Source organism: Scyliorhinus torazame, chromosome 11, assembly GCF_047496885.1.
Source record: "Scyliorhinus torazame isolate Kashiwa2021f chromosome 11, sScyTor2.1, whole genome shotgun sequence".
Classification (NCBI taxonomy): Eukaryota; Metazoa; Chordata; class Chondrichthyes; order Carcharhiniformes; family Scyliorhinidae; genus Scyliorhinus; species Scyliorhinus torazame.
The window spans coordinates 8063244-8090507 of NC_092717.1; the positions used below are offsets into that span (position 1 = coordinate 8063244).

General features: G+C 47.9%; 1 protein-coding gene across 5 annotated transcripts in view; it reads left to right on the top strand.

Moving 5' to 3' along the window:
- Positions 1–27264, top strand: part of col14a1a (collagen, type XIV, alpha 1a) — a 260160-nt gene that overhangs the window by 192630 nt on the left and 40266 nt on the right. For 4 of the 5 annotated variants that reach the window (XM_072466912.1, XM_072466913.1, XM_072466909.1 and 1 more), the window contains exons 35-41: positions 3940–4017; positions 12498–12584; positions 16562–16615; positions 17626–17721; positions 18924–18977; positions 22689–22742; positions 26309–26362. In XM_072466912.1, the coding sequence (XP_072323013.1) occupies positions 3940–4017; positions 12498–12584; positions 16562–16615; positions 17626–17721; positions 18924–18977; positions 22689–22742; positions 26309–26362 (477 nt within the window). Of the gene's footprint in view, positions 1–3939; positions 4018–12497; positions 12585–16561; positions 16616–17625; positions 17722–18923; positions 18978–22688; positions 22743–26308; positions 26363–26430; positions 26485–27264 lie in introns of all 5 variants that reach the window. The other variant, XM_072466910.1, reaches the window with a different exon arrangement.

Below are 27264 nucleotides of genomic sequence, written 5' to 3' on the forward strand. Positions count from 1 at the left end.
ACATTTGAAATGACCCTGCTGTAATGGAGGAAACGCCACAGCCGGGTTGCACACAGCAAGATCCCGTAAACATTGGCTGGTACATGAAGGAAAACTCCCCTGCCCATCTTCCAAAAGTGATTTGGGACCTTTTACGTCCACCCCAAGGGGGCCTCGGTTTAACATATCTGAAAGACGGCACTTCCAACAGTGTAGCACTCCATCAGAACTGCATCGGAGTGCCAGTCTCATCTTTTGGGCTCCAGTCCCTGGAGTGGAGCTTGAAGATACAATCTTCTGATTCTGAGGGGAGAGAGTGAGACCCAGCAAGTGTCGGCTGAAGTTCAAAGCACTTTGGAATTACTGCATTTGCTGAGAAATATGCCGTCGTTGTTAGTGTCCCGAAACGAGGATGATGTCGCCAGACTTTATGATTTGTAGCCCGTGATATCAGGGTGTCCAACCCGTGGCGGAAAATGTAAAGGAAACTTTAGCACAATGTAAGCCTGTAAGAGTGGTGATGGAGGGGTGGGGGGACAGAGGTGGGGTTGGGTGGGGGAAGTATGAGTGGAGATGAGGAGGGGGCGTGCAGGCAATCCGGGATGCGGGACAAATGGTGCAATCAGTTTATCAGTGTGATGACCTTCACACCTATTGATAAATTGGAAAGGGGCAGGTTGAGGGTGTGACATTATCATAAATGGAAGAACTGCAAGGGTTAATGAAATGTCGAGATCAACCACTAGAGGGAGCTAGAGTTACAAGTATATAAGACATTGATTCTAAGCCTTGGAGGGGGGGGGGGGGGGGTGAGAAGTGAAGGAGATAGCTAGAGTGCAGACTGAAAGAAAGATAGTGTGAGTGAGAGCAGATCATAGTTAATAATAGTAGTAGATGAGTGTAGATTGTGTATGTTAATTATCAACTGTGTATTACATAGGAGTAAATGTTGAATCCAATTAAGTAGTGTTAATAAATTTATAGCTTTGTTCAAGTTAAAAGCTAGTTGTGGTCTTTGTGGACACTATGCCAACCATCCTGAATTCAGCAACACAAAGAACGCCACAGAGGGGACAGATAATTTGCTCGATTGATAAGTATGGCACACTGTCACATCCCAGTTATTCTAACGGTAGATGATAGAATCATTGAATGGTTACAGCACAAAAGGAGGCCATTCGGCCCATCAAGTCTGCACCGACCCTCTGAAAGAGCACCCTACCTAGGCCCACCCCCTGTAATCCTGCGCATTGATCATGGCCAATGCACCTAACCTGCACATCTTTGGACCTTGGGAGGAAACCGGAGCACCCGGAGGAAAGCCACGCACACACGGGGAGAACCTGCAGACTCCGCACACAAGGCCAGAATCGAACCCGGGTCCCTGGCGCTGTGAGGCAGCAGTGCTAACCACTGTGCCACCTTGCCGTCAATTATCTAATTGAGTTTTTAAATCTGTCTCCACCACATTTTCAGTTAGTACATTCCAGAGACTAACCACGCACTGAGAAGAGCTGGGCGATTTATTCCTGGAAAGTAAGAATTTACTGGGAGCTATCTGTGCTGTTCAAACTGTGATAAATCTAAAGCAGGTGTAACACTTGTTAACTTTAACCGTCATCTTTAGTTTGCGACCTCGACTGTAATTGAAACCCAGGCAGACTTTGAAACCAAGGATTATTGAAAGAAATGTCCAGTTGGTACCAGATTTAAGCCGGAAACTCTGCCATTGTTAACAATCTTTTAAATGTGTAAATCACCATTATGGCAAGTTCCTCACGTCACATTGAAATCATTTTGAGATCTGGGCACTATTTCTTGTTTGAATTCTTTGTGGTTCAGACTGAAATAAACATTTGAAGAGAGAAATTTTCCAGCCTGTGTTTTTGATGCTGTCTAAAGAGTTACTTCCTTTGCTGGAGCAGCTGGGGCAGAAAGAATTTATTTGAATCAAGGTTTGGTGCAATAGATTAGCATTGAAGAGAATATTTAAGGCCTATTTTGTTTGAAGTAGCGATTAGGGAATAAGTGACTGTTTTTTGCAGTGCACACAGGTGCAATAAGGGAATGATGGCTTGTCTGTCAGTGCCCCAGGGCCTTTGGCAGCTCTCTGCGAAGCAATAACAACTTACATTGATAAAGCGCCGTTCGCAATATAAAACTGTTTCACAAAGAGTGTTATCAATAATAATTTTTGAGGTCGAGCCACTCGAGGAGATATTAAGACTTCCGAAATCCTGGTGAAAGAGTGGGGATGGAAGGAGCATCTCAAAGAAGGAGAGACGGGTTGAGAGTTTTCCGGAAGAAATTCCAGAGGTTAGGGCCACCGAGGTGACTGAAGGTTACTGGAAAGGGGAGGGAGTGGGGGAGCAGCACCCAATGGGATTTCTGATTCCATATATGGAAACACCAGGAGCCCCCTAGGCGTCTATTCTCAGGTGTGTGGAGCGCACGTAGCCCTTTCCTTATACAGTGTTGAGGCGCCGTTGAGTGTGACCGATACTTGACCTGAGGTGCCCACAAGACATCCGATACCGACCAATACACAAAACACTGACCTTATTTAGCCAAGGTCATTCACCTCCGGTCCTGAATCCAGGACAAGTTCAGACCAGCCCTCGTTCGTCTCTGATCAGTGTCTGTGTTTATTGGGCTTGTCCGAATTCCCACCAGGCCCGGCGGTTCAAGCTGTTGGCCGCTGTTTATCATAGAATCATAGAATTTACAGTGCAGAAGGAGGCCATTCGGCCCATCGAGTCTGCACCGGCTCTTGGAAAGAGCACCCTACCCAAGGTCCACACCGCCACCCTATCCCCATAACCCAGTAACCCCACCCTACACTAAGGGCAATTTTGGACACTATGGGCAATTTAGCATGGCCAATCCACCTAACCCGCACATCTTTGGACTGTGGGAGGAAACCGGAACACCCGGAGGAAACCCACGCACACACGGGGAGGCTGTGCAGACTCCGCACAGACAGTGACCCAAGCCGGAATCGAACCTGGGACCCTGGAGCTGTGAAGCATTTGTGCTATCCACAATGCTACCGTGCTGCCCCACGGTAATTTAGATTGTAGAATTCCCGATCTGGCCCAGCTTCTCAGGCTGTTGCCCATTTTGTCACAATAGTTAATGCGGTCGTTGGCATTAAATTGTTGATAGGCTGTGAGACCATCAAACCCAATATGATTTTTGAGCAAAATTGTTCTATTAATTCACTGTTTACCGAAAGTAAAGTGGAATCTGGTGAGTTAGCTCTGGGTCATCTGTTTGAAGCTATGACCATTTCTGGAGTCAACCCACAACTGACAGCCAGGGGTTGAAGGAAGGGTGAGTGAAAGGTTGTGTTAAAACACGAGAATCTGAACATTTACCAAGGATGATGCTTTGTACGAGCTTTTCTCTTAAAATTCTTTAATACCAGAAGTTGACGTGATCTCATTTCCTGTAGGAGTAATTCCTTGTCCTTGGGGTTTCAATCAAGCCTTGTGTGAAGAACTGTAGATGTTCATTTTGTGTCTGTGTTAAATGATTCCGCTGGCGTCAGAGGGGGACATTGAAGAGCTTACTGGCAGGACTGACGGAAAGAGCTGGGCCTATTTGCTTCAGTGCATGAAGACTGTGTCAAGCCTTCACATTTTGAAGGTCTGGATCTCAACAGTAAGCCCCCTCGGCACGGGGGGTGGGGTGGGGGGGGGGGGTGGGGGGGGGGTTGGGGGGGGGGTGGGGGGGGGGGGGGAGGGAGAGAGGAGGAGAGAGTGGGTCTAGAGGATTAGTCTGTCAAATGCCGGGAACATCGACACCAACCCACAGCACATGTTGCTGTTTTCGACAGCATGGAGAGATGGGATGTTTCATGAACATGTTTCTCCGCCACAGACCATTTGCCGAAAGTCTTATTAAACGTGCTTGATCTTTCACAAAGATTTACCCTTCCGTATTTTGTTTCAATTCTAGTTCCAACTGCAAGGATTTGATATTTCCTGTTCCACTTCCCATGCAAACAGGGACAAGTGTTGTGAACTTCCAGCTCTGGTGAGTACAAAATAAAATCAAATATTTGTAAGGCAGAGGGAGATAGATTCTTGATAAGTCTGGGGGTGAAGGTTTTTAGGGGGTAGGCTGGAATGTGGAGAAAACGGATCGTCATGACCTTAATGAATAACAGAACAGGCTTGAGTTCCTAATTTGTATGTTTGGATATATATTTAGAATCTTCGAGATATGGAGATAATTCTGAGCATGGCTGACAGTTCATTGACAGTTTACCTAGGAATTGCCAATTCTGCAACTGATTCAGACTGTTCTGTTGTGATCATATTTTTTCAAACTTTCACCAATCAATGAAAGCTTGCAGAAAATATATTTTTTTAAAATACCAATCTGGCTAATGAGCAGAAATGATCTTGTACAACGTTCATTGCTGTTTGATGATCATTTGGGCAGAGTGGTGGAGATAGTGGGGGAGCCACACATCTGTAACTGACTCGGTCAAATTTGTCCATTCATTAAAATTAATTGATGGAAAATTGAGAGTGTCCGTTCCGCTTTTCAATCTTTCCGAACCCAACTTCTCTCTATTCAGGTCAAACACAAAACAAGAAGAGACATCTAGGCCTATGGACCCATCTGTAGCTCCTTCACTCTTGCCATTACCGTCTCCGTTTGCCTTTTACCATCAACCCTTTTTGTTATTTAATCTCTCCGGCCTTTTCCTGACGCCTTCCCTCTTGTTCTTTGTTCTTCTTGTCTGCTTCCCCTGCCTCTGTACTCGCTTAAACCTGTTACATCACTAACTGATTACAGTTCTGATGAAAGGTCACCCACCTGATCCATTAACTCTTAATCCCTCGCCACAGATCGTGCCGAACCCAGGGTCTTTCGCGCATCTCGGGGTTTTGTTTAGGATTTCCAGCATTGGGGTAAATTACTTCTGTAATGTTTCTGGTCGATGACTCCGTAATGGCGACCATGAAACTATCATTGATTGCTGTTAAAAACCCACCTGGTTCATTCATGTCCTTTAGGGAAGGAAATCTGCCGTCCTTGTCTGGTTTGGCCCACATGTGACTCCAGACACACAGCGATGAGGTTGACTCTTAATGGCTGAACAAGGCACTCAATTCAAGGGAAATTAGGGATGGCCTTCAATTCCATGAAAGAGCGAAAGGAATGTTACAGATACAGTAGTCCAGGAGGAACACTGAGATACTGGATGGGACAATCATAAAGAGAGAGGAAGTACTCGAAGGATTGAAATCCTTGAAAGTTGATAAGTCACCAGATCCAGAGGGATTGTTTCCGAGGATACTGAAGTCGGTCAGGGAGGAGATTGCAGAAGCTCTGAGGATGATTCCTCAGATGATTCAAATCCTCTCTAGACACAGGGGAGGTACCGGAGAACTAGAGAAATGCAAACGTGGTTCCATTGTTTAAAAAGGGATCAAAGGAAATGCCAAACAATTATAGGCCAGTTAGTCTTACGTCTGTGGTGGGCAAATGAGTAGAATCAATCCTGAAAGATAGGATTAACTGTCACATAGAAAGGCATGGACTAGTCAAAGATAGTCAGCACGGATTTATCAAAGGAAGGTCTTGCCTCACAAATTTGATTGAATTCTTTGAGGAAGTGAGAAGAAGGGTTGATGAGGGTGGTGCAGTGGATGTGGTGTACATGGAATTTAGCAAGGCGTTTGACAAAGTCCCACATGACAGATTGGACAAGAAAATGAAAGCCCATGGGACACAGGGCAATGTAGCAAACTGGATAAAAAGTTGGCTTGGCAACAGGAAACAAAGGGTAATGGTTGCTGGCTGCTCCTGCAATTGGGAAGTTGTTTCAAGTGGTGTTCCACAGGGCTCAGTGTTGGGACGCTGACTGTTTGTGTTATAAACGATTTGGACATGAACGTAGGGAGCACGATTGGGAAGTTTGCAAACGACATAAAGATTGGCCAAGCGGTGGACAGTGTAGAGGATAGCTACAATCTCCAGAATGATAGAGGTGGATTGGTGGAGTGGCCGATAAAGTGGCAGATGTATTTTAACCCAAGTGTGAGGTCATGCATTTAGGGAGGTCAAACAGTTATAGTGAGTACCCAATCTCTTACTTTATCTACCCCAGTAAATGGGAATATACTACGAGGGGGAGATGAAGTGAGAGATCTTGGCGGACATGGACACAGGTCCCTGAAGACAGCAGTTCAAGTAGACAATGTTGTTAAGAAAGCAGATGGAATGCTCGCGTTCATTAGCAGAGGTATGGAATATAAAAGTAAGGATATAATGTTGGAATTGTATAAAACACTGGTGAGGCTGCAACTGGAGTATTGTGGGCAGTTCTGGTCACCACATTTACAGGAAGGATGTTATTGCTCTGGAGAGAGTGCAGAGGAGGTTTACAAGAATGTTGCCAGGGCTGGAAAAGTGTGGCCACAAGAAGAGATTGAGGTTATTTTCCTCGGAACAAAGAAGGCTGAGGGGTGACTTAATTGAAATGTACAAAATTATGAGTGGAAGAGATAGAGTGGACAGGATAAAATTGTTTCCCTTGGCGGAGCATTCTAGAACCAGGGGACATAGATTTAAGATAAGAGGCAGAAGGTGTAGAGGGGACATGAGGAAGAACATTTAACGCAGAGGTTAATGGGAGCCTGGAATTTGCTGCCCAAGCTGGTGGTGGAGGCAGAGACCCTTAACTCTTCTAAAAGGTACCTGGATCTGTACCTTAAGTGCTCTCAGCTACAGGCCTGTGGACCAGGTGCAGGCAGGTGGAATTAGAAAGGGCACTTGTATGGCCTCAGGCTGGCATGGACAAGATGGGCTGAATGGCCTCATTCTTTCCTGTAACTTTTCTATGATTCCCTGACCTTTCATCAGAATGCAGATATGTGGTGTACCCTCCCTAAAGCTCAATATGTTTCCTATGGTGTGAAGCCCAGTACTACACGCAGTATAACTGTGGTTTTCTGTTCATTTAACATCGCCTCTTCTATATTCTAGAGTTACAACTTTAAAAACCAGTTAATTTACGGGATGTGGGAGTCGCTGGTTAGGCCAGCATTTATTGCCCATCCCGAGTTGCTCTTCAGTAGGGGGTGGTGAGCTGCTTTCTTGAACCGCTGCAGTCCTTGAGGTGTAAGTACACCCACAGTGCAGTTAGGGAGGGAGTTCCAGGATGTTGTCCCGGCAACAGTGAAGGAACGGCGATATATTTCCAAGTCAGGGTGGTGTGTGGCTTGGAGGGGAACCTCCAGGTGGTGGGGTTCCCAGGTATCTGCTGCTCTTGTCCTTCTAGATGGTCGTTTGTTTGGAAGGTGCTGCCTAAGGAACCTGGAGAGTTACTGCAGTGTATCTTCTAGATGATGCACAAGGCTGCCACTATTCGTCGGTGGTAGAGGGTTTGAATGTTTGTGGAAGGGGGAGCAATCAAGCGGGGCTGCTTTGTCCTGGATGGTGTTGAGCTTCTCGATGTTGTTGGGAGCTGCGCTCATCCAGGCAACGGCGAGTATTCCATTACACTCCTGACTTGTGCCTTATAGATGATGGACAGGCTTTGTGGGGTGGTTACTTGCTGTAGGATTCCTAGCCTATGACCTGCTCTGGTAACTTGTAGAATGGTGAAGATTTCCTTTTGTTGAATTACATAAAACTGACTGTCCACTATTTCCACTCATTCAGAAGCTGAATAATGCTGGACTTACAAACTCCCCAAGGGTTTCTCTTGTGGGTGTGTGGTCCAAGCAAGCTGCAGCTGTGAATTCCTGTTCATCCCTCCTTTCCCAAGCAGGGTCCAAGTCGAATGGCCACCACAGCCGACGGAATGGGACAGGGCCAACCACCTGCATTTGGAAATTCGATCCCAAACTATTGAAGCACCAGAGAGTATTTATTATTGGATGAGCTCAGGTTTGTGGAGGGGCAAAGATGAGAGTCCGGGCAGGAGAGCACTGGGATTGTTCCATCTGAATAAAGGTGCCTGGGAACCAATGTGGAGGACCACCTGTCATATTACCCAGCAACCCACCGGCAGCAGCTGTCATCCCATTGGTGCAGACAGCCGGCAGCTGTTTCTGAGCAACACAGATCGAGCCCCGATTTGTGGGACCGATGGGGGGGAAAGAGCAGGGTAGGGGGAAAAGAGCAGGGGAGGGGGAAAGAGCAGGGGACGGGGGGAAAGAGCAGGGTAGGGGGAAAAGAGCAGGGGAGGGGGAAAAGAGCAGGGGAGGGGGGAAAGAGCAGGGGAGGGGGGAAAGAGCAGGGTAGGGGGGAAAGAGCAGGGGAGGGGGGAAAGAGCAGGGGAGGGGGGAAGAGCAGGGGAGGAGGGAAAGAGATGGGGAGGGGTGGAAAGAGCAGGGGAGGGGGGAAAGAGCAGGGTAGGGGGGAAAGAGCAGGGGAGGGGGGAAAGAGCAGGGGAGGGGGGAAAGAGATGGGGAGGGGTGGAAAGAGCAGGGGAGGGGGGAAAGAGCAGGGTAGGGGGGAAAGAGCAGGGGAGGGGGGAAGAGCAGGGGAGGGGGGGAAGAGCAGGGGAGGGGGGAAGAGCAGGGGAGGGGGGAAGGGCAGGGGAGGGGGGAAGAGCAGGGGAGGGGGGGAAAGCAGGGGAGGGGGGGAAGAGCAGGGGAGGGGGGAAGGGCAGGGGAGGGGGGAAGAGCAGGGGAGGGGGGGGAAAGCAGGGGAGGGGGGAAGAGCAGGGGAGGGGGGAAAGAGCAGGGGAGGGGGGAAGAGCAGGGGAGGGGGGAAAGAGCAGGGGAGGGGTGGAAAGAGCAGGGGAGGGGGGAAAGAGCAGGGGAGGGGGGAAAGAGCAGGGGAGGGGTGGAAAGAGCAGGGGAGGGGAGAAAGAGCAGGGGAGGGGGAAGAGCAGGGGAGGGGGGAAGAGCAGGGGAAGGGGGACAAATTGGATTGCACTGTCAAAGAACCACCACACAGGCACTGTGGGCCTGATTGTTAAATCTTTTACAGGATGTGGGGGTCTCTGGCAAGGCCATGGCTTGTTGCCCATCCGTGGGTGGCATGGTAGCACAGTGGTTAGCACTGTTGCTTCACAGCACTGGGTCCCAGGTTCGATTCCCGGCTCGGGACACTGTCTGCACGTTCTCCCCGTGTCTGCGTGGGTTTACTCCGGGTGCTCCGGTTTCCTCCCACAAGACATGCTTATTAGGTGAATTGGACATTCTGAATTCTCCCTCTGTGAACCCGAACAGGCGCCGGAATGTGGTGACTAGGGGATTTTCACAGTAACTGCATTGCAGTGTCAATGTAAGCCTACTTGTGACAATAATAAAGATTATTAAAAATTAATTGCTCTGGAAATGAGTGCCATTTTCGGAGGGCAGTTAAAAGTCAGCCACCTCGCCGTGACGTCTGGAGTCACATGGAGGCCAGACCGGGTAAGGATGGCGGATTTCCTTCGTGAACCAGAGAGGGTTTCTACAACAATCGATGGCGGTTGTCATGGTCACCGTTACTGAGACTAGATCACAATTCCAGATTTTTGTTCATGAATTGAACTTAAATTCCAGCAGCTGGCATGGTGGGAATTGAACCCGTGTCCCCCAAGATAACAGGTTTGACAGATTTCTAATGGGCTGGAGGGTCATGGAGAACGGGCAGGAACGTGGAGTTGAGGCCGAGGGGAGATCGGACATTATCGTATTGAATGGCGGAGTGGGTTCGAGGGGCTGGATTGTCCACTCCTGCTCCTAGTTGTTATGTAAGAGCTGGCCCTCTGGTCTCCAGGTTCAGTGACATAATCACTGTGCCAACATTTCCCCTGTGGCCTCGTCCTGTGCGGCAAGATTCTATGAATAGCTCGAGCATAAGATTACACAAGTGCAGTGGGCTTAAAGTTACGTTTATGATATTTGGATACTTGTGAATTTCTGCATGTTGGGGGTCAATGATGTCCCAAGTGCTGGATCTCACGGCCAAAGCAATGAGTTCAGCATGGCCGACATTCTAATGTCAAATGAATTTACCATGGACAAGGTGCCTTCCATAAAATGCAACATTAAAACAAAGCTGGGACAACAATCGATTTAGGGCAAAAAGAGTGGCAGATTCATCGGTCCTGTATAAATATATGTACAAGACTCCTGGAGATCAGGACCCCTATGGTCAGAGTACAGCTTTATTCCCAATAACTCCACCTGAATATCATCACAAACACTTACAGGAGAGAAAGAAATACAGGGTCTGCTCATTGAAAAAATAAATCTCATCTTTGCATGCTTGAGAAGATAATTTACAATGCGTTCCAACTGTTAAACCTCTGGGGCGGGATTCTCTGACCCCCCCCCGCCGGATCGGAGAATCGCCAGGGGGCGGCGTGAATCCCGCCCCCGGCTGCCGAATTCTCCGGCGCCGGGGGCGGGGATCGCGCCTCGCCGGTCGCCCCGGCGATTCTCCGGCCCGCGATGGGCCGAGTGGCCGCCCGTTTTCGGCCGGTCCCGCCGGCGTATATTACACCAGGTATTTGCTGGTGGGACCTGGCAACGCGGGCGGCCTCCGGGTGGGGGGGGGTGCGAGGTGCCCCCCACGGTGGCCTGGCCCACGATCGGGGCCCACCGATCCGCGGGCGGGCCTGTGCCGTGGGGGCACTCTATTCCTCCGTGTCGGCCGCTGTGGTCCTCCGCCATGGCCAACGCGGAGATGAACCCTCCCCCCCCCCTGCGCATGCACTGGGATGACGCCAGCACACATCAGCCTTCCCCCACCCCTCCTCATCTCACCCGATCAGCATATCCTTCTATCTTCTTGTGTTGATCTAATTTCCTCTTAAATACATCGATACTATTCACCTCAACCACTTCCTGTGGGAGTGAGTTCCACATTCTCTCCGTTCTCTGGGTGAAGACAATTCTCCTGAATTCCTGATCGGATTCAATAGCGACAGTCTTTATTTATCTCTTTCTGTTTTACACTTCCTCACAAGTTGAAATTTTGGTCTCGATTCAGCTAATAGGGAACAAAGTCCCGTAGCGAGCACATTTAGTCACGGGGCCTCCGCGGGGTACGCACGGTCGAGGCCGCACACAGCCCCGTTTTTTACACCGGGGAGCTCCATTCACCAGAATTCCCCAGAGTAACGAGAGGCGCTCGAAGCGACCCCCCCCACCAGTCCAAACACACACAGGGCACCCCCAGCCCAATTGCACGCACTCATAAAATGGCAGCTAGGCAGTGCCAACCTGGCAGTGCCCATGCCAGTTGGCAGGGTTAGGCTGGCACCCAGGTGACGCTGCCAGGGTGCCAAGCTGGCACCAGCAGTTCCAGGGCACCACCCTGCCCTAAGGGCATGCAGTTGGGGGCCCCCAATACCCTGGGAGACACCCACGATGCCACCCCACCTGGTCCCCGTTCGCGGGCACCAGTGCTGAATGGTGCTCCTCCGAGGTCTCCCAGGTGAAGGGGATGAATCCCAAGGCCTCCGGTATCTCAGGAATCTGCACATTAGATTGAGACCAGCTCTCTTGCTCCAATATGCGGATTTGCCAAAAAGTGATCCCGGCCACAATGGGCAGGATTTACATCGCGACACCTGGCGGGATTGCATTGGATCTCGCGAGGAGTTGCGAGCCGGGTAGATCCCGGGAGCGGGGTCTCCCAGCTTTTATCGGCCACGCTGCGCCGCAACGAGCTGCTTTTTGGGCGCCGGGGTGGCCATTGGACCAGACTAACGAAAGGGCCAGAGCCTGAAAAATTAAACAGGGTTCCTGCAGATCATGGAAAACCTGGAAAAGTAATGGAAATCGTTAAAGAACGCCCAAAGTCGATGAAAAATCATGATATTTTGGGCAGAATTCCGACCTTGTGTTTCCCGACCCATTTCCCCCTCTCCGTGACCATTTGCGTTGCTTTGCATGTCCTGAATCCAGTACAGATATATAGACTGGTGAGCCCCAAATACAGTTTTCATAATAATCTTCTATTGTCACAAGTATGAAGCTACTGTGAAAAGCCCCTAGTCACCACATTCCGGCGCCAGCTCGGTTACACAGAGGGAGAATTCGGAATTCTCAGTCGGTACGGGAATTGAACCTGCCCTGCTGGCCTTTTACGTGCATTACAAACCAGCTGTCTAGCCCACTGAGCTAAACCAGCCCTAAATACAGTTTTCATGGAACACAAACGTTATACAAAACCAGATAGTCTTGTGAGAAATAGAAGTTATTGGATAACTGACACACAACGCAAAGTTCCAGTGCTTGAATAAAACTGCGGACAGCAGAGATCATGATGTATTGCAAGGATAAATGGTGATGAAGTATTTCTATATGGGCGTGGGACATGTGTGGAATTTTATTTTACTAATGGTGCAAGACCCTGGGTAAAGCAGGGCGAGTCGACCAATCGGAGTCGGGCTCACCCTTGAAATTTACGCGGCGATACAGGGAGCCCACCCTCGGGTATAATCCAACGCAGGGTACGGCTGTGATGGGGAACTGGCTGGACCGAGCAGAGGCTCTCCAGCTGTGTGTCATCGTTCATGTGATTAATCGCAATGTTTTTCATTACAGAGAGATGAAAGTAATTGCCCAGCTCTTCCACACGCCTGTACTTGTTCTCAAGACAGCAAGGGACCACCTGGACCTCTAGGACCTCCTGTAAGACACAATACTTGATTTGGAAAAAATAAACTATGACTGGATAAAAGCACTTTAGTTTTGAAGTAAAGAAGCAATCTTATTTGGCAGACCTCATTTGTAAAAATGAGGCTCATTCTTCTTCACAGCTGTCACATTATGTTTCTGTAGTTTCTTCTGAATGCAGTTCATAAGGTCTGTGGGATCCCGGGCTTTCAAATAGAGGAAATAGGCTATAGAAGGAAGGAAGTCATGTCATATCTTTGTACACCATTGCCTAGGCCCCAGCTGGAGTATGGCTTCCAATCCTGGGCATCATAATTTGGGAAGGACATCAGGACCTTGGAGAGGGGGGAGAGGTGATTTACCAGAATTAGAAAAGAGTGAGGGACTTCAGTTAATGTGATTAGACTGGAGAGGCTTTGGTTGTATCGTTGGAGGAGAGAAAGTTAAAGGGGAGGTTCGACACAGGTGCTCATCTCAACACCGGGAGTTGCTACTTTTTTTATTTTGTAAACACCCGGCATACGACTGCAGGCACTTGTATCGAGTGAGATAAGACATGCAGGTATCCGGATGGAAACAAATGACTGGTGTCCTAGATCTCCACATGGGGCGTACTGAGAGAGAACAAATGAGTGAGGGGGATCGGGGTCTCCAAAGGGTCTGGGGCTGAGGGGTGAGATCCACAGTAAGGAGGAATGATTCTACAGTATGGGAGCAGGTTTACCAGGTTCATGGAACAGGCAGGTATCATGAATGTTCCCACTGATACCCTTTCGCTGACCCTGCTCCCTCCAGGCCTGGCCTGATCTCAGCACACACACCGAGATCCCATCCCATCATCAAAATCGCAGGAAGGTTTTTGTCAAGGATTGAACAGAAATAACTGAGAGATGACCCCTGATGGAGGTGTTTGAGATTATCAAAGTGCTTGACAGGTTAGAGGTAGAGAAGAACTCTATGATTCTATAGGCAAAGTTGGGTTAGCTCAGATGGGCTTTTTGGTTGGCATGGCCCAGTTTGGGCCGAAGGCCCTGTCTCCATGTTGTAGATTCTATGATTCTATGAAGAAGTTACCATTTGTGGGGAATTCAAAATAAGGGAGCATAAATGTGAGACAGTCAGTAAAAAATCCAGGGAATTCAGGAAAAACCTCTATACCCAGAGAGTAGTGTGTTAAGTAATGGGTTAAGAGACATTGCAATTAGTTGTCTCATTTATGTTAAGTATCCATTAATTGACACTGATATGTAAAGGGGCTTCAGGTGGCCTCTGTCGGGTGATGTATAGTTAGAGTTTTGTGCAAAGGCTTTTGGAACGAAATAAATGTGTGTTTGTGAAACAGGAACAGAACTTTAGACTCTTCATATCACAGCAACTAAAATGTCTAACATAGTGAGAATGTGGAACCTGCTCTCACAGGGAATGGTTGAGGTGAACAGATTGGACACATTTAAGAGACGTACAGGATAAGAAAGAGATTGAGGTATATACCAACCTGGTTGGATGAAGTGATGTTTGGAGGAGGCCCATGTGGAACATAACCACCACTATGGACCAGTTGGGTTGTATCTGCGCTGTAAGTTCTGGGTAAGATCCTTCTTTCTGATCATAATTACTGCTCTATTATGGTCTTTCAAACATTCCATTGCAAGTAAATCTTTTACGAAGCTGGAAGCTATGGTTTGTTGGTGAACAGGGTTGAGTTTCATGTCCCGACACAGTCCAGAAAGATAGACAGTTATGACATGAGTACATAGGAATGTCGAAGAGGCTACTTGTCACCTATCAGACCAATTGTCAGACAGTAATCCCATCCAAATACTTAAAATAACACCGGGGAAAGTGTGAGCAAAACCTTAGCTATTTCTGCTTGACATCTGGATCTTTGAGTTGGATCTTAGTGTCTTCACATCACTGTTAATATCTTTTAAATATTCACTTTTATTATGTTTTGTTCTGCTGCATCACACCGAAATTCAAGGAATGTGTCTTCTTATGCAATCCACCCAGGATATTTTGGATATTGAATTTGCAGAAGAATGTTTGACTAACGGCCTGTTGGCGAGGAGGAGACCAGAGATGTCAATCTTTATTCAGTTGTATTTACCAAGTGAAACAAACATTTCAGTCTAACTCTACGACCCTCTGCCAGTGTCAGTAGGTGTCTCTTTATACTCTCTGAGAACTGGTGAACAGATTGTGCACCATTAATTATCTAAGGAATGGCCTCTCCCCTTAATTATCACAGCAGCGGGTTTGGGTGCCGTGTATTAGTGTCAGCTGCGTAACATGTTTAGCTTCCAGTCTGTTTTTTAAAAATAAATTTAGAATAACCAATTATTTTTTTCTAATTAAGGGGCAATTTAGCGTGGCCAATCCATCTACCCTGCACATCTTTGGGTTGTGGGGGTGAGACCCACGCAGACACATGGAAACTCCACACGGACAGTGACCCGGGGCCGGGATCGAACCCGGGTTCTCAGCGCTGTAGGAGCTTCCAGTCTGTTGACAGCCCTGCCTCAGTTGGGTGGCCCTCTCGCCTCTGATTCAGAACACCTGTGGATTCAAATCCAACTCTAGAGATTGGAACACAAAATCCAGGCTGGTACTCTCGGTGGAATGCTGAGGGAGGGCTGCGCTGTCAGTGATGCCATTCCTCAGATGGAATGTTAAAGCAAGGCCACGTCTGCCATCTCGGGTGGGTGTAAATAATTCCATGCCACTATTTTCCCGAAGAGCAGTGCCCTGGTCAATGCCCATCATTGAAACGGATTATCTGGTTATTTATCAACATTGCTGTTTGTGGGAGCTTGCTGTGCACAAATTGCCGGCTCTGTTTCCTACATCAGTACCGTACCTATAATTCAAAAGTACTTAGTTAGCTATGAAGCACTTTGAGATGTCCAGAGATTGTGAAAGGTACTATAGAAATGCACATTCTTCTTAATGCATTAAAAAAGGGCAGATCGTTGGAGATGTACCCATCATGTCCAGTGTACGTTATTGTACCATGAATGCAAGAGTGGGAAACAAGCCATTAGGTGCTGTTGCTCTCCATGCTCCAACCATCTTTGTGAAGGCGCGAATATAGATCATTCAGCAAATCTTCTCATGTTTACTTGTCCATCCAATTGAACTCTGCCTCCGTGAGTCAGGCGCTCAGCCCCATTCAGCACATCCCCATGGTGACAGGAACTGAGATTGACAATTCACTAAAGTGAAGCGGAGGACCCGAATAAACTCTCCTCCTGTCACCCGGCAGTGTTACAAAGCCAAGTCACTACTGGGTTGTTGCTTCTACCCATTACACGTTATAGTTCCAGATCCTTCTATCTACGGAGAATCTTGAACTTGTGGCAAACAAACGATTTCAGACATGGCGTCTTCGTGAAGCTCACCTTTGCTGATGGCTGAAGAGGCCAACCCCTGAGATGTAGGTTCTGCTGAGAGTGGAGCTACCGAGTGCCGTTATGGGTTGTTGTAGTTTTTGGTGTTGGCGTCTGTTGTCAAGCTGCTGTTACCACTGGAGATCGGGGTGGTGCATGCTAGTACAATACTAGATATGCACAGCAGGCCAATCTACATTGGATTACACTGCAGGTCATAAACTAGCAAACAAAACACTGGGGCTCACTTCAAGAGGGATGGAATTAAAAAGCTCAATTGGCTGGGTAGCTGGTTCATGATGCAGAGCGAGGCCAGCAGTGTGGGTTCAATTCCCGTCCCGGCTGAGGTTATTCATGGAGGCCCCGCCTTCTCAACCTTGCCCCTCGCCTGAGGTGTGGTGACCCTCAGGTTAAATCACCACCAGTCAGCTGGCCCTCCCCAAAGGGGAAAAGCAGCCTATGGTCATCTGGGACTAATGGCAACCTTAATTTGAAAAGTAATTTTGATGTATTTGCAGCATTTTGAGTTGTTTTAGATTTTCAGTCTGTTTGGACACATGTATGGAAGATATGTGCTGAGATATCACTTGAATGTGTATTTTACAGGGTGGCCCTGGAGTGAGAGGCCCAAGAGGAGTCAAAGGAGAACCAGGTTACAGGGTAAGAGATCCATTTACAAATCTACTAGGTCAAAGGGTAAGAGATCCATTTACAAATCTACTAGGTCAAAGGGTAAGAGATCCATTTACAAATCTACTAGGTCAAAGGGTAAGAGATCAATTTACAAATCTACTAGGTCAAAGGGTAAGAGATCAATTTACAAATCTACTAGGTCAAAGGGTAAGAGATCCATTTACAAATCTACTAGGTCAAAGGGTAAGAGATCCATTTACAAATCTACTAAGTCAAAGGGTAAGAGATCAATTTACAAATCTACGAGGTCAAAGGGTAAGAGATCCATTTACAAATCTACTAGGTCAAAGGTTAAGAGATCCATTTACAAATCTACTAAGTCAAAGGGTAAGAGATCCATTTACAAATCTACTAGGTCAAAGGGTAAGAGATCCATTTACAAATCTACTAGGTCAAAGGGTAAGAGATCCATTTACAAATCTACTAGGTCAAAGGGTAAGAGATCCATTTACAAATCTACTAGGTCAAAGGGTAAGAGATCCATTTACAAATCTACTAGGTCAAAGGGTAAGAGATCCATTTACAAATCTACTAAGTCAAAAGGTAAGAGATCCCTTCAAAGATTTGCCAAGTCAAAGGGTAAGTGATCAAGTTTACAAATAAACAAGGTCAAAGGGTAAGAGATTACTTCATAAATCTACTATATTTAAAAGTAGATCCATGAAATCAATTGAGGAAATGATTTCTATTTGTCCTTTTTAAAAAGAGAGCCACATCATCGAAAGCCCAGGGCGAGTCTATCGGGTAAATGTGACCCTCCTATCACAGACTCACCCAACAGCTCAATACCAAAGGGCCCAAACTTTGCAATGCCCCTGATTTCCTGGTACTAAGTTTTAACAGCGACTGAATTCCATATCCAGATTTCTGTCTGTGCTCTGCACCAAGAACTTGTTAGCGTTCCGATATGCATGATGATGGTAGTTTAACTTTGCTCACCTGTATCTGGATTAAATATCCGTTTATTTTTGTAACAGGGATCAGAAGGTTTGCGTGGTGAGATTGGACCAACCGGCCTACAGGGCCAACCTGGCCCCCAAGGGCCAAGTGGACTTTCAATTCAGGGATTGCCGGTGGGTTTATGTCATGTCTCTCTCCGTCAGGGAATAGGCTCCACCACGACACTCGTATGAAATCAGCTTGATGTTCACTTAGGGTTTTTTTAAGTTTCCTTCCTTGTTCAAACTGATTGGGTGCGGAATTAATCGCTGGGCAGTAAACTGGGGTGGGCTCACAGCCAGTTGATGTATTTTAGGATCAAACAACTAAATGGAAGAACAGAAATAATGAACTGAGGGATAAATTAAAAGGGGCGCTCCTAAAGGACAAATGGAGCACAGCCCGAAAACAACAAAGAGGAACGGAAACTTAAAAACATTAAGTCAAAATGTGAAAACTGGGGGCAATGAAGCAACCTAACCCCTGTGGTGCCCCCCGAGCACGAAAGGCTTCTTAGCCAGTTGTGCCCAGGGTGAATCTGGCCGGTGGCAAAACAAGCTCCTGCTGTGTTGGGCCTCATTGTTAATCAGGCTCTTGGTTTAACAAGCTTGCAGCGAATCAGGCTTGTAGTTTTATATAATTATCATATAATAATCTTTATTGTCACAAGTAGGCTTACATTTCAATGAGGTTACTGTGAAAATCCCCGAGTCGCCACATTCCGGCGCCTGTTCGGGTACACAGAGGGAGAATTCAGAATGTCCAAATGACCTAACAGCACGTCTTTCGGGACTTGTGGGAGGAAACCAGAGCACCCGGAGGAAACCCACGCAGACACGGGGAGAAGGTGCAGACTCCACACAGACAGTGACCCAAGCCGGGAATCGGACCTGGGACCCTGGTGCTGTGAAGCCACAGTGCCAACCACTGTGCTACCATCCTTGCGTTTAAAGACGTTGCAGCCAATCGGACTCATAGCCAATCAGGTTTGTAGCCAGTTAGGCCCTCAGCCAATCAGGCTCCCAACACATCAGGGCAATATTGGATCACAACGCTGCTTTATTCAATGTCTGGTTCTTCTATACATTGTGAAGTACGTGTGCACGTGCGATGATTCGACTGAACTGGGTGGTACCACCACAGTTAGTCCCTTCCATGTTTTACCGTTGGCTGCACAGCCTTGGCTTTTACTGTGTCGTGTAGTGAAATTATAAACAATTCTACGCAAAAACATTTACGATTTCACTGCAAATAACATGGGGAGGATATTTGCACCCATATTGTCTAATTAAGTTGGGAGTTTATGTCTGAAATGTGTCTTCATTCATTCTACCAGGGCAGCGGCGGTGAAAAGGGTGAAAAAGGAGATATTGGACCCCTGGGTCACCAGGTATGAGTTTAATTTGATGATAGAATCCTGTCACAACTTGGAAATGTTTTTAGGTCATTTGGTTTATATTGTCTAATCGTACAGTTATGACTTCATGTTAAAACTTTCTTTCTGCATATTTGAAGCAGGTTGGTTCAGAAGGTGTACATTTCTACGTGGATTTGTTTGATAAGATGGAACAAATGTGTTTCAGTGTTTTCAGAGTTTCGTAGCTGCGGGCATCTTTCAATTGGCGGAGACATATTGCCGGAGGCTGCTGGACTTGTTTCAACAGAAACTCTTCTAATTTGATTATGGCAAATGCGTAAAGGGGTAACTGACCTGCAAGCTGTTGAATGTGGGTGTGATCAGTTTTTGTAGTCGAGCTTCTAGACGTTTCTGTAATTACTTATCCTTGAATGTAGTGTCTTGTGCTTTGTACAAGTGGCAGGGCCCTGGTATCTTGCTTTATGTGCATGTCCAAATATTGTGTGACTCTGGGAGCTATTGCAGTTAAACCTTATTCATGTCTACGTATAAAACAAGTGTAGCTTCAGCAAAGCAATATTCCGTAGTGAGCTGAGTCAGAACGTTGTGGGTTCAAGTCCCCCTCTAGGGACTTGAGGACAAAGTCCAGACTGACCCTCACGATGCAGTACTGAGGGAGGGCTACCTTTTGGACAAGCTGTTAAACCGAGGTGAAAACAAATGACTGCGGACGCTGGAATCTGAACCAAAAACAGAAAATGCTGGAAAATCTCACAAAATGTACAAAAAGTACTTACTTGACTAGAAGAAAATGGAAAAATGTGAAAGACACGACATAAATTCAGGCCTTTCTGGTTTTTTAAAAATACGCTAAGCCTCTTAGAGATGCAGATACCATCGCATCGACATCGGAACCATTAGTAACAGAGAAAGGGCAACACATTTACAATTTGGTTTAAAAGTTTTTAAAAAATAAATTTAGAGTACCCAGTTCTTTTTTTTCCCAGTTAAGGGGCAATTTAGCGTGTCCAATCCACCTACCCTGCACATCCTTCAGTTTTGGGGGTGAGACCCATGCAGACATGGGGAGAATGTGCAAACTCCACACGGACAGTGACCCAGAGCCAGGATTGAACCCAGGTCCTTGGCGCTGTGAGGCAACAGTGCTAACCACTGTGCCAGGGGCTGTTTAGCACAGGGCTAAATCGCTGGCTTTGAAAGCAGACCAAGGCAGGCCAGCAGCACGGTTCAATTCCTGTAACAGCCTCCCCGAACAGGCGCCGGAATGTGGCGACTAGGGGCTTTTCACAGTAACTTCATTGAAGCCTACTTGTGACAATAAGCGATTTTCATTTCATTTCATCGTGCCGCCCAATCGAACCCGGGTCCTCGGCACCATGAGGCAGAAGTGCTAACCACTGTGCCGCCCTAAGTTGGTTTGAAAGTTAATGTTGTGGTACATTTTCTCTGGGTGAGGCACGAGGAAAGGTTCAGACTGGTCAGTAACGTGACTTTGCAGTGTCTCCAAGCCAGTGCCAGCACCAAGCACTCCCAAACCAGTTGGAGCATGTTTCCTGTCCGTGTACTTCCCCTTCTTCCCAGGAGAGATTCAGAAACATTCAGAATGGAAGCTGGATTGAGACCTCCCGAACCCATACCTCTGATGGAACGCCTGCAGCCTGCAGGAGTGGGAGCTTTCCGTCCCAATGTAAACATCGGATTGCGGATGCCAGGAAGTCGTGGATACCCAGTGCAAGGAAAGAGCTTGCTTTTATATAGGATCAGATGGCATCCCAAGTGTGGTCACCGTTGTAATGTAGGAAACACAGCGGCCAATTTATGTACATCAAGATCCGACACACCACAAGGTGATAACAACCTGATCATCTACTTAATTAATGATGTTGGTTGCGGGTCAATATTGGCCAGGAAGCCGGTGGGAACTCCCATGCTCTTCTTCAACATCGTGCTACACCCACTTGAGAACGTAGACAGGTTTCACCTATGACAGTGCAGCACTCACTCTGTAGTGAATCATAGAATGTTAACAGGGAGCCACTGAGATTCAAGCTACTAGACTAGAAGGGCTTGAGGTTCATAAGGAGGAGGTGTTAGCAATTCTGGAAAGTGTGAAATAGATAAGTCCCCTGGGCCGGATGGGATTTATCCTAGGATTCTCTGGGAAGCTAGGGAGGGGATTGCTGAGCCTTTGGCTTTGATCTTTAAGTCATCTTTGTCGACAGGAATAGTGCCAGAAGACTGGAGGATAGCAAATGTTGTCCCCTTGTTCAAGAAGGGGAGTAGAGACAACCCCGGTAACTATAGACCAGTGAGCCTTACTTCTGTTGTGGGCAAAGTCTTGGAAAGGTTTATAAGAGATAGGATGTATAATCATCTGGAAAGGAATAATTTGATTAGAGATAGTCAACACGGTTTTGTGAAGGGTAGGTCGTGCCTCACAAACCTTATTGAGTTCTTTGAGAAGGTGACCAAACAGGTGGATGAGGGTAAAGCAGTTGATGTGGTGTTTATGGATTTCAGTAAAGCGTTTGATAAGGTTCCCCATGGTAGGCTGCAGCAGAAAATACGGAGGCTGGGGATTCAGGGTGATTTAGCAGTTTGGATCAGAAATTAGCTGGCTGGAAGAAGACAAAGGGTGGTGGTTGATGGGAAACGTTCAGCCTGGAGTCCAGTTACTAGTGGTGTATCACAAGGATCTGTTTTGGGGCCACTGCTGTTTGTCATTTTTATAAATGACCTGGAGGAGGGCGTAGAAGGATGGGTGAGTAAATTTGCAGGTGAACTAAAGTCGGTGGAGTTGTGGACAGTGCGGAAGGATGTTATAAGTTACAGAGGGACATAGATAAGCTGCAGCGCTGGGCTGAGAGGTGGCAAATGGAGTTTAATGCAGAAAAGTGTGAGGTGATTCATTTTGGAAGGAATAACAGGAAGACAGAGTACTGGGCTAATGGCAAGATTCTTGGCAGTGTGGATTAGCAGAGCGATCTCAGTGTCCATGTACATAGATCCCTGAAAGTTGCCACCCAGGTTGAGAGGGTTGTTAAGAAGGCGTACGGTGTGTTAGCTTTTATTGGTAGAGGCATTGAGTTTCGGAGCCATGAGGTCATGTTGCAGCTGTACAAAACTCTGGTGTGGCCGCATTTGGAGTATTGCGTGCAATTCTGGTCGCCGCATTATAGGAAGGATGTGGAAGCATTGGAAAGGTTGCAGAGGAGATTTACCAGAATGTTGCCTGGTATGGAGGGAAGATCTTATGAGGAAAGGCTGAGGGACTTGAGGCTGTTTTCGTTAGAGAGAAGAAGGTTAAGAGGTGACTTAATTGAGGCATACAAGATGATCAGAGGATTGGATAGGGTGGACAGTGAGAGCCTTTTTCCTCGGATGGTGATGTCTAGCACGAGGGGACATAGCTTTAAATTATGGGGAGATAGATATAGGACAGATGTCAGAGGTAGGTTCTTTACTCAGAGAGTAGTAAGGGCGTGGAATGCCCTGCCTGCAACAGTAGTGGACTCGCCAACACTAAGGGCATTCAAATGGTCATTGGATAGACATATGGATGATAAGGGAATAGTGTAGATGGGCTTTAGAGTGGTTTCACAGGTCGGCGCAACATCGAGGGCCGAAGGGCCTGTACTGCGCTGTAATGTTCTATGTTCTATTCCATCGATAGTGCCTGCACCAGCTCTCTGCCTAATTCTTTCCCTTTTTTCACATGCCTAGGGAATACCAGGAGGACAAGGGAGAACAGGACGTGAGGGCTTGACAGGTCAACGGGTAAGACTCAGGATGCATTTGGAATTCTCTCAGGATAATTTTGACCAACGCCTGTTGCAGAGCCAATGCTGAAGTCCACGTGAGATTTGAATGGGATAGGTTCCTGGGGCGGGATTCTCCGACCCCCACGCCGGGTCGGAGAATCGCCGGGGGCTGGCGTGAATCCCGCCCCCGCCGTTTCCCGAAGTCTCCGCCACCAGAGATTCGGTGGGGGCGGGAATCGCACCGCGCCGGTTGGCGGGCCCACCCCCGCCGATTCTCCGGCCCGCGATGGGCCGAAGTCCCGCTGCTGGAATGCCTGTCCCGCCAGCGTGGATTGAACCACCTTTTGAACAGCGGGACAAGGCGGCGCGGGCAGGCTCCGGGGTCCTGGGCGGTCGCGGGGCGATCTGGCCCCGGGGGGTGACCCCACGGTGGCCAGGCCCGCGATCGGGGCCCACCGATCCGCGGGCGGGCCTGTGCCGTGGGGCCACTCTTTTTCTTCCGCCTTCGCCATGGTCTTCACTATGGCAGAGGCGGAAGAGACCCCCTCCCCTGCGCATGCGCGGGGATGACGTCAGCAGCCGCTGACGCTCCCGCGCATGTGCCGACCCACATCGCTTGGCGTAGACCTTTCGGCCCCAGCTTGCGTGGCGCCAAAGGCCTTTCCCGCCAGTCGGCTGGAGCGCAAACCACTCTGGCGCGGGCCTAGCCCCTCAAGATGAGGGCTTGACCCCTAAAGGTGAGGAGACTTCCGCACCTTTGGGGCGGCCCGACGCCGGAGTGGTTCCCACCACTCCATCCCGCCGGGACCCCCCGCCCCGCCGGGTAGGGGAGAATCCCGGCCCTGATCCTGATGGCTGGTCTAATGTACCACTAGATCCCTTCACCCAAAACAATTTTGGAAATGCTGGAGGTGAAATCCAACAATCGAAACTGATACCTCGTTTCTAACACCCACAATATACATCTGAATTCTTTAAACCAGCTCCATTTCTTAACAACTTCAATGTTGATGCACGGAAGCTGGTTAAAAAGTATCAATGAACCCTGGAATTAAATTAGTCTCAATAGATACAATTGTTGACTTCACCTTATTGGCCAGTCTTGTGCACGCTCACTGATTGGACACATTGACTTTTCCCAGGGTAGGTTCCTGATAGTTGAATTAGTATCCAACCTTCGAATGGAAAACCCAGAGAAATCAGGGGAAAAAGAGATGTTAGCGAGAATGATAATACCTTAAAAACAATTTTATATGAAGATTGATGAGGGTCACTTGATTGGGCAGCGCATTCCACACCAACCAAACAGGGATAGAATGTGGATTTGAAGTCAGTAGAATTGGGAAGGGCATGACAAATCCATTTTATAATATTGGCAAAAGTTTAAAATCTCCCCGTTCCTCCCCCCATCAAACGTGTTTTCGCAACAACCTGCATTTATACAGCACCTTCCAACGTGATCAAAGTGCTTCACAGGACCATTCTCAAACAGAATTTGACATTGTGTCGCTAAGACAAGGTGACCACAAGCTTGCTCGCGACAGGTCGGTTTTTAAGCAGTGTCTTAAAGACAGAGAATGGGAGACGTTTAGGGGAGGAATTCCAGAGGGGTCCAGGCAACTGAAGGAACAGCGACTTTGGAGCAATTAAAATCCAGGATTGTCAAAAGGCCGCAATTAGAGGAGTGCAGATATCTCGGAGGGCTGTGAGGCTGAAAGACATTACAGAGATAGGGAGGGGCGAGACTATGGGGAGATTTAAAAACAGGATAAAAGTTTTAAACTGGAGACGTGTAATGAGGAGCTAAGGTCAGCGAGCACAGCGGTGATGGGCGAACAGGACTTGGAGTGAGTTAGAAAAGGACAGCAGAGTTATGGATAAACTTGGAGGGTAATATGGTAACAGTCAGCCAGGAGTACGTGAGAAAGGTCAAGCCTAGAGGTAATAAAGGCATGATTGAAGGTTCCAGCAGCACATTGTGATTGTCTCATCCTCAAGAATGTGTGAGATGATAAAGAGTGTGAGAGACTTGTTTCCTCACTAATGTCACAGTCGAATAGGCCATGAGAGAGTTATGGTGTTAACAACTGAATCTTAGTGCCTTTTAGGAATGAAGGGCTCATGTTTGGTTAGTGCTCACAAGCTTGCCTTTCTCTCTACCTGGGGACAGACGGCTACATTTTCCGGGGGGATCTGGGTGTGCTGGCGGCCCACCCCCTCCCGATGGAGAGTCGGCTAAACGGGCTCACAGCGGGACTGCCATCCCTCACTGGGGAGGATGTCCACATTTTGGAGTTGCTGGCTAATTGGATTGGCTTGCAGTCCCAGCAGCCCCGACATCTCCAGCAGCCCCGGCGTCTCTACCAATCCCAGTTGCTCCAGCAGCTCTGGCATCTCCAGCAGCCCCGGCATCTCTACCAATCCCAGTTGCTCCAGCAGCTCTGGCATCTCCAGCCACCCCAGCAGCTGCACCAATCCCAGTTGCTCCAGCAGTGCGCGAAGCTCAGTATTGGGCACTGCTGGGACTGAAAACAGCCCAAAGAAGAAGGCCCAATGGATCCCAAAGCAGAGCACGTCTGGGGTTTGGGGATTGGCTGGCTTAGGGGACCATGCGGATGGAGGTGATGGGTTTTGGAGAGTAGGTGGGTAGGAAGGAAGAGGCTGTCGAATTTGGCACCCACCCTACACCTACGGAGTGTCACGGGGGTGAGCTAAGGGGTGGGGGGGGCAAGGTGGTAAAATCTAATCCAGCGAGTTGGGCAAGACTCAAATCTCCCACTTCCTGATACAAAGGAAACAGTTTGATCCACCAGAACAAAACCTCTCATCAATCATCAGTTATAATAGAGAGAGCAATGATTCTCTCACCGTATATAACACTTAGCAAGTTTGTACCTTATTCCTGAAGGCCCCGCCTTCTCAACCTTGCAGCTCTCCCCCCTCAAAGGGGAAAGCAGCCGATGGTCACCTGGGACTATGGCAACTTGACCTTTTGGGTTATAATGCAGGATAGAATTTGGAGGTCAGCCATAAGAGTGGATTTTAGCAATTTACACTTTTGACATGGAGGTTCATGCACTGGGAATGCTGGGAATGATGAAACCCATTCCGATGACTGCACAATGCTCTGTTTACTAACATTAGTGACTTAATGAGCACCACTAGCCAACGAGCTAAATTCTTGATTTAAATGGGTTCAAGTCCCCATTCCAGGGGCTTGAATTAACAATCCAGGTGGATCCTCCTCCCTGCAGTGCAGAGGGAATGCTGCACTGGCAGAGCTGCCCCCTTTTGGATAAGCAGTTAAAACGGCCTGTGTCCAGGAACGTGTGTGTGTGTGTGTGTGCGCGTGTGTGTGTGCGCGTGTGTGTGTGTGTGTGTGTGTGTGTGTGTGTGTGTGTGCGTGTGCGTGCGTGCGTGCGTGTGTATGTGTGTGTGTGTGTGTGTGTGTGTGTGTGTGCGTGTGTGTGTGTGTGTGTGTGTGTGCGTGTGCGTGCGTGCAGAAATATATTTTCGCCAACAATATTATAATATCTTCTGCCAGAATCACTGAATAACCCATGCAATCAACTTTTGATCCAGGGTCCTGTTGGTAAAGATGGTCCTATAGGTGTACCTGGGCCAACTGGGCCTGCGGTGAGTACATCTGCATGGTGCCCTCCCCTGTAGCAAGATATTGGTGTTTAACAATGTCACTTTTTCAGGGACGAAGAGGCACAGAAGGTCCAGTTGGACTAACTGGGTTTCCAGGTAGGAGGGTAAGTTTTGTTTTTTTTGCCGAGCTAAATCCAGTAAATTCCAGGAATCCCATTCACCATTTTCATTCCCACATTTCAGGCGCAGGTACTTTTGAATATGATTGGCTAGCGGCAATAGGAAACCGGGGCTGCCACTTTTTGACCTCGCGAATCACTGGGAATTGAGGTTCATTTTAAATCGTCAAATGCATTCTTTCAACCAGAGGCACGACCTTTGTTAAGTGGATCTAATAAAGGTTGTGACTTCAGTTAATTGGATTACACAAACTTTCAACTCCAGTCAGAAACACTTAAGACAAGGCCGGGTCTGGAAAAAAACTCTCGCCCAGATTACTGCGCCCTGAAACTTAACCCTCTTAATTGTTCACTCCGTTTAGTTATTATTCTAATTATCCTTAAATGCTCCCATATTGTATTGTTTGGCAATCCATTTCCTATGTTCACCACTGTGCAATATCCTGTTAAATCTCACTCACCTGTCCATCGTCCCTCATTCTGATTCCATGAGTAGCGGGGCATCAGCTATTCTCCAGCCCTCAGGGACTCTTTACAATAATCCGCAGAAGGGAAAGGCGGAAGATGGTAGTGTACTGGTAATGTCACTGGACTGGTCATTCGGAGGCCCAGGTTTATGCCGGTGGGGGAGGGGGGGGGGGGGGGGGGGGGGAGAGAGAGAGAGAGGAGGCACGTGTTCAAATCCCACTTCGGCAGTTGGAGAAACACCTGGAATTGAAAGTGAGCTTCAGTAATGGGGACTACAAAACTGTCATTGGTCATTGT